The sequence below is a fragment of the Triticum dicoccoides genome, chromosome 2B (genome assembly GCF_002162155.2).
Source record: "Triticum dicoccoides isolate Atlit2015 ecotype Zavitan chromosome 2B, WEW_v2.0, whole genome shotgun sequence".
Classification (NCBI taxonomy): Eukaryota; Viridiplantae; Streptophyta; class Magnoliopsida; order Poales; family Poaceae; genus Triticum; species Triticum dicoccoides.
This window is the reverse complement of record NC_041383.1, coordinates 151012433-151020320: the sequence shown is the minus strand read 5'-3', so window position 1 is coordinate 151020320 and position 7888 is coordinate 151012433. Positions and strand designations below refer to the sequence as shown.

Here is a 7888-nt window from a genome sequence, read left to right as displayed (position 1 = left end):
TAGGAGTTGCCAGCGACCAAGAGATGCACTGTGATAGGCATGCGTTATGTTTGGCATCGAGGAAATGAGTCTATTATGTGCCCTGAAAAACAAATGAAAGAGACATTTAATCCTGCACGTGCGGAGATGGAAAGATTGAGATATCATGTCTGTGAAGGAGAGCAGCGAAGTTAAAAGGCTGCTGCATAGGGGAGCTGAACAAGGTGATGCATGGGTTATAAAGGATACAAAATTACAATCACAAGTAATACTCTTGGAATCTCTTGTTTCCACTAGGCATCATGTGCACCTGAACGGAAGGAGTAGTAGGCTATAAGCCTTCTTACATGACACTTTTGCTTATGTGAAGAAGAGGGATAAGGAAATAAGAGAAGTAGTACGCTATTATGCAAGAGCCAGCCTATAGTGTGATCGTAGGTAAAAGCATGAAAGGAGAAGAAAGAGAAAGAGAGAAAGACTAATAGCCAACCTTTGACACCTCCCAGTGCTCCATCCTCTACAGGTGCTAAGCCGCCACATAGGCAAAAATTTGACATGGCATGTTAATTAAAGAGGAGAGAAAATATGAGTTGTTTGCTGCACATCAGGAGGGGGCAATGAAGGATATGAGTGTGCTTTTGGTGTTTTGCATGGTTGACTCTATTTTGCAATGCCCAACACATTTGTATGACGAGGGTCATGTTTGTATGACAGGGTGATATGGAGAATGTCATGATAACTTGATTCATTTTCATAATATGGTAGTCGAGGATGAGAGATAAAATATGATTAATATTCTCAATTTAAACGAGAAGGTGGGCACATCCATTGTCCTACCATCAGTATTCGCCCATGGTGACATATTGGTTATGCCCAGGTGCTACAAAGGGATGCGAGAATCTGAGATCGAGCGACTCACAGAGCACTCAAAACTGATTTGGTAGAATGTATTTGGGAAATGTTTGGGCCAAAATAGATTATGAGCATCACTTACTTTATGCACCTTTATAACCATAATTTCATATATTTGGATGATGGCAGATTTTATTGGCATTTCATCTAGAGTCAGTTCAAATATATTTCCATGTGTACTTAAGGAATAATATTTACTTTATACATGCCAAAGACAGGCAACAAACTTTACATGCTACTAAGATTCTACAACTAATTAAATGAAGAGAGCTTAGCTAATACAGAAAGCTAAGAACCTATGCATTTAGGGAGTTTGATTGCTAAGTTCTAGTGCTTTTAGTCGTTGTTGGGTGGAACCGAAAAGGGTCGTATGGTCAACTTTATATTATTCAAGTAATTAATAAGGCTAGCTTTTGATGATATGATAATTCTGATAATCCTACATCCATGCAAGCTTACTTAAATTTCTACGTAATTTTCCTTAACTAGCACCTGGCTGGTTACGTTAAACACGTAAAAATATTTCCATAGGTGTAGCATTACTCTGATAATTTTACATGACCGGCCTGCTGACACGTTAATTTGTGCATGCATGCATGCAGGGAGAAGGTGACAATCCCAAGCCAGAAAGGCTTCATCTTGCTCCAAGGTGACGGCTCCTTCAATACCGACATCAACTTCGACGGGCACGGCTACGGCACCGACGCGCCCGGCATCGCCCCGATCACAGGCCGGCACCGCCGCAACCTCACGGACGTCTCGCCGACGTACACCAGCGCCACCTTCACAGTCCATGCCGATAACTTCGTCGCCCGCAACATCGCCTTCAAGGTAACTACGACGTGCAGTGCACAAAGTACTTGCCGGTGACACATGCATGTACGAAGATTCTCTAACGGGAGAATGCTCTGTCACGCAACGCAGAACACGTTCAACGGCGGGCACCCGGCGGTGGCCGTGCTGATCGACGGCGACAAGGGCGCGTTCTACGACTGCGCCTTCCACGGGTTCCAGGACACGCTCTGCGACCTCATGGGCCGGCACTACTTCCGCCGCTGCGTCGTCGAGGGCGGCGTCGACTTCATCTTCGGCTACGGCCAGTCCATCTACGAGGACTGCACCCTCGTGTCCAACATGCCGGCGTGGTCCTAGCAGCCCGGGTGGGTGACGGCGCACGGCAGGGCCGGCGGCAGGAACGTGGCGCTCGTGTTCAAGGGCGGCGCGATCATGGGCTCCGGTCGCCAGTACCTCGGCCGCGCGTGGAACGAGCAGGCCACCGTGGTGTTCTTCCAGGTGAACATGGCCGGCATCGTCGTCCCGCAGGGGTGGGACAAGTGGACGCCCGGCCAAGATGTGTAAGCAACTGCTCCTGGTTTCACGGTGCGCATACTCTGTGCTGTTTTGGCTGACGTTTTGTATATGCTTGCGCACGGTGTCTCTCTTTGTCAGGTCACAGGTGAATTTTGCGGAGGTCGGATGCAGTGGCCCGGGTTCCGGCACTGCCGGGAGAGTGCCATGGGAGAAGCACATGAGCTATGCAGAGGTGCAGAGGTTCGTGGACATCAGGTTCATCGATGATGGTTGGCTATCCAATCAACCCTAGTTGAGGGCACTTGTGGCCGGACAGCTAGGAACTAGTAGTAGCAAAATAAATCGAGATGTACTACACCCAAGGTTTATGATCCGATGCAATAGAGAAGGGCTTAGGATTGACCAACAAGCACAAATGAACTAAGTTTTTCGTTGGAATTTTACAGAATTTCAGTCCTTATTAAAAAAGCGTATGTGCGCCCCCCTTTCATTTACAAGAAATAATGGAGAATTTTAGAGGGGATTCAATTATCACCCCCTCCCCCCCCCCCTTCCCCCCCAAAAAAATTGTACCTAAGAATTATGACAAGCATATATCCCTAATAAAAAGATCTAAAAAACCTAATAAAAACAGACTTCGTTATATCCCAGTTGATACTATATTTGTGAGATCTTGCACGGAGATCTATGCAATTCTTTTTAGTTTTTCTACATTTTTATATGTTAGTCATTTGATTGAGACTTGGTTAAATCTCAGTCGACTAAGACCTAGCCACACACAAAATGGAAACAACTATTCTTTGTTTGCTTGAAAAAAAAAGGTTCGATCAATCTCCTCTGCTCGGCGTTGCCATCGACCTGCTCGCAATCACCGGCCCAACTGTCATCCCTTGCCACCCACAAACAATGTTGCCGCCACACCGCCTTGTCGTTCTGCCTTACTTGAGCCGCTACTAACCTAGCCATCCCTTCTGCTCCCGCATCGTCAGCCCTCGAACTTGACTCCTTGGGCGACCGTGCGACCAACCATGTCATTCCCACCTCACCTGTATTAGTAATGTCATGACCACCCATGTTGTTTCCATCTTTAGATCTGCAATTTTCACCAGCCAAAAATTTGACAGAAACACAAAAAATGGGGGAAACTAAAAAATAGCAATTGCAAATAAAAATCGGTGTAGCAACTTATCTTCACTACACATTTCTTTGTGTTAAATCGACTTTTTTTTGACCGCATTGTGTTAAATCGACTTTTTTTGACCGCATTGTGTTAAATCGACTTCCCCTTTACCTTCGAGCGATTGCGAAGATAGTCAAATAGTGAAGTCATAACTCTAAATCATTCTTTTGCAGCCGTGCTGCTTAAACATTAAAATGATGGTCAAAGGGCCACTTAAAATAAGCAAGTCACGCAATGAGCTGCTGCCCCTTTGCAAACTGAACAATACAGAGACATGACCGGTCGAATGTTCCAAATGAAAAAAGAACAGCACAAGACCAGTAGAACTCCCACGCCACGGGCATGAAGCACCTACAACTCGTCACCCACGTTCCTACTCCCGCCCCTCGCACCAAATCCAGCAGACATGCCAAGAAAAACCCCACGCACGCATCCAACTTCCCCAACAACAACCAACCTACGCGCCTATAAGAACGTGCGCGCCGAGCGAGCCAGCAACCACACCCAGACCATTCCAAGAACTGGAGTTGAGCTGCATCGATCGATCTCCGTCCACGGTCGGGCCTCTGGCGTGCCAGCCATGGCAGCCGGCTCGGCGTTTCGCGTGGCGGTGCTCGCAGCCGTCCTGCTGGTCCCTTTCCTCGGCCCGCCGGCCGTGGAGGCGCAGCTCGGGCAGGTGAGGAAGTACTGCGGCAGCCAGTTCGCCCTCGCCAGCCAGGCGTGCGCCATCCTCCCGCCCACCAGCCCGGAGCACCGCCACCAGGACGACGAGGATGATGACGACGACGACGAGGACGAGGACGAGGACGAGGATGAGGACGACGATGAAGACGACAAGGGGGGCGGCGGCGGTGGAGGCGACAAGGGGGGTGGCGGCGGTGGAGGCGGAGGAGGAGGTGGGGGCGGGGGAGGTGATGATAGTGGTGGCGGCGGCGGCGGTGGCAACGCGACGTCGCTGATCACGGCCGACCCTGATGTGCTCCACGTGGCTGTAGCCCGCAACGGCACTGTCCGTGCCGGCCACCGTCGCACTAGGCGGACTCGTCGCAGGCGCCGCCACCACCACCGCCGTCGTCGCCGCCGCCGCGGACGCCACGTGGGCGAGGGGGAGGACGAAGGCGAGGGCGGCGAGGACGAGGACGAGGATGAGGACGAGGACGACGAGAAGGACGACGACGACGAGGACGAGGACGAGGACGAGGACGATGACGACGATGACGACGACGACGATGAGGAGGACGAGCACCGCGCGTACCGGGACTGCTGCCGGTGGCTGAAGGAGGTGGAGCCCGGGTGCGTGTGCGAGTCGCTGCTCCACCTGCCCATGTTCCTCGTCAAGCCGCAGCACAAGTACACCGTCCGGGTCGGCAAGACCTGCGAGATCACCTACCGCTGCGGCGGCGGCCGCGCCATGTAGCAAGCATGCACGCACGCGCGCGCGAGGAGGAAGAGGAGCCAAGTCACAGACTGGTTATCTACAGCTACGTACACCGATCCTACTTCAGAATCCTTACTGGTAAGTAAGTGCGGCATAGCAAGTAATCAAGGATGCCGCCTCGTATGATCTTTTGCCGTGTTACCACGGGTTTGCCATCGGCGTTTTACTGCGTATATACCACGGCCTCGTTTGGGCTAAGCAGATGTGGTGTATACGCTTAGCAGTTTTATGTGACAACATTGTGTGTGTACCTATAGATATGGTGTGCGTGTGTGTGTGTTGTACTTGTACTCGAGCACCCGATATGTTTGGAGACCATGCATGCAAAGCTCGGGTACTCAATATAGGTTGCCGTATAGCAAAGTAGAAATAAGAAAAATGTAACTGTAACTGTAACTGTAATCGTGCTACTCTGTCTAATTTTAGGCTGTCTGCAAGATATGCAATACAAATGTCATTCGTACGTACTCAAATTGTTCTGTTGATGATCTTAATCCAAGTGGAGGCCAGATGAAGAATTCATCCTCAAATTAGGCTAGCTAGCATTTTTTTCGCAAGTGCCAGGTAGTAGCAGATTTATTTTCTTCTCAGGAGCTGATCTTTATCTCTCGCTCGAAGAGCATGTCAACTTGGGCATTCAGAGCCCTCGCAAAAGGAATAGTTGCGTATTTAAGGATCCAGTTTTCCAAGCTTTGTTTGGTTTTCCAAGTCCAAAACATAAATTACTGTAAGCGCATCCCTCAAATTATTAGCAAAACTGAATCCTAAAAATTCTTCTTAAAACTAATTGCTAGTACTCCAATCCAAAGAACCGCTAAAATGATATTCCACAAAGGGCATCTTCAACGCGGACTCTCAAACTGCTCGTATCTGTCCGAACCGAGCGGTGTAGACGCATTTTGCCATCCAACACGGCATCCCATCAGTCCGTGGACGTTTTAACAATAACAAAGAAACCAACGCTGGTTCATGAACTTCGAAAAAAGTAATTAAAAAAAGTTTATCAATTTTGACAAAAAGTTCACGCACTTCGGAAAATGTTCACAAAAAATAAAAAAAGTTCACCACTTCTGAAAAAAGTTCATGGATTTTGAAAATTATTCTTGCATTTAGAAAAAAGTAAAAAATAAAAATAAATCAGGAAAATAAAAAGGAAAGAAAAAAAGTTGAAAACCCAGGTGGAAAACACACAATAAAAATAATATGGGCCAGCCTGCTACGAGACCTAGAGTACAGGGGGTATGCACCCATGTACGAAATCGCGTTTAAGCAGCGCCTAAGGCACCTGTTAGAAGGGAGAGAGGGATTTGGTGGAATTATCGTTTGATATATTGCTTGAGCCTCGTGGACATATATATAGGAGTGCAATCATCTAGTTGGAGTACAAGACAAGCCAGAACAAATTCTAGTCTATCTCGTCTTTCCTAATAAACATTATACTCAACATCCCCCCGCAGTAACAACGGTAGCGACGCAGTCGGTGAGACTGGAGAAGAATCCGAAGGTAAGCCGATGGACACCTCCTCACAGTCGTAACGGTCGACGCATCGTGGAGTCGTGGCTGGAGTGGCAACCGACGAGGTTGATCAAGCAAGGCGGTAGCCCTTTGTGCCGTTTATCGATGTAGCCGAGAGCGTGGGTGGTGGAGTCGTGGTCGAGGTAGCCGTGCGAAGAATGCCGTGGTTGATGTTGAGTCGGGGTGGCCGGTGTCGAGGAAGTCACCGTGGAGCCGCGGGCGCAAGAGGGCGCCGAGTTAGTCATGGGCGCAGTGGTGTCAAAGTAGTGGTGCGCCGGGAAGAAGATGTTGTTGACGACGCGTCGCGGCGGGTTTGCCAAGCCCGGGGACACATCATGGATGAAGGCACGCATCGGTGTTGCCAGCACCGGGCATGCGTAGACGGACGAAGACGAAGTTGACGAAGTGCCGCACCAGGCTTGCCAGGCTCGGGGACACGTAGTGGACGAAGGCACGCGACGGTGTTGCCAGCACTGGACATGCGTAGACTGGGACCTGCACGAGTTGTACACCATGTCGAAGAGGTCGAAGAGGCTCGGCGCGGGGCCGATGTCACCAACGGTGGTCGGAGTAGACGAAGTGGTCGGGGTAGATGACGGCGACGCTGGCGATGGGCTGGTGCCGGATGAAGAAGAAGGGGGTGGACGGGCGGCGGCGACAGCTACGGAGGTAGTGGCGGTGGCGGCCAAAGAAGAGCGGCGGCGGCAGCCTGACAGCGACGGCGGTGGCTAGGTTAGGAGTGCGGCGGCGGTGCTCGAAATAGGCAAAGAACCCTGACAACATGACGAAGACCGGCGCGGACGGTGGCGTTACCGCGCGAAGGGAGACAGCGCGGCGCATACCACGGGAGGTCGACGCGCGGGGACGGCTGAGTGGACCACGGGCCGCGGAGCTACCCGAAGGGGCGACGCAGCGGCGGCAGGCGGGTCGGGGCGACGGCGGGAAGACCTTTGAGCGGCGGCGGGGACTGCGGGCCGCGATGTTGCGGCCCAAAGGGGCAACACAACGGCAGGTCGCGAGTCGGTGCAACCGCGGGGACAACCTCGGGACGGCGGCGTGGACCGCGTGCCACGCTCGCCACGGCTCGCCACGGCTCGATGGCGATGCAGCGGCGGCGCGAGGGTCGATGCAGCCACGGGACGGCCTAGAGCGGACGCCCTCGGGGCGGCCCGCGGGCCGCGGCACTACGGCCCGAAGGGGCGACACAGCGGTGAAATGGGTCGGTGCAGCCGGGAGAAGAACCACGAGGCGGCGGCGCTGCGGCCCGACGGGGCGATGCAGCGGCAGCCTGATGCTTGATCGGTGGAGAGGCGCGCTGAACTCGGGGACGATCTTCACGGGACCTGTGGAGAGACGCGTAACCGACGGGCCAGGTTGGTCGCGCGGCGTAGATGAGGCGGGTCGCGACGGTGAGCGGGTGATCAAGCCGATCGCGCGCGAGGTCGGGGACGCCGCTCGGTGGAGGCGTGGTGGCGGCGGAGTCCGAGATGAAGCTGGTGGCGGCGGGCGGCAGGGCGGCTATAATTGGCCGCCGCATGGCGCGAAGCCGCTG

General features: G+C 52.3%; 1 protein-coding gene and 1 pseudogene across 1 annotated transcript; both read left to right on the top strand.

The window, feature by feature from the left end:
* LOC119360695 overlaps nt 1-2605 on the top strand; it is a 7210-nt pseudogene extending 4605 nt beyond the window's left edge.
* Nucleotides 2606-3962: 1357 nt separating this feature from the next.
* Nucleotides 3963-5287, top strand: LOC119367415 (transcription initiation factor TFIID subunit 11-like). Its single transcript, XM_037632933.1, has one exon. The coding sequence runs from the start codon at nt 3963-3965 to the stop codon at nt 4797-4799; it is 837 nt and encodes a 278-aa protein (XP_037488830.1). The 3' UTR covers nt 4800-5287.
* Nucleotides 5288-7888: the final 2601 nt, after the last annotated feature.

Bases quoted from the DNA above. Each gene is read 5' to 3' on its own strand.
- LOC119367415 (XM_037632933.1), top strand. From the start codon at position 3,963: ATGGCAGCCGGCTCGGCGTTTCGCGTGGCGGTGCTCGCAGCCGTCCTG.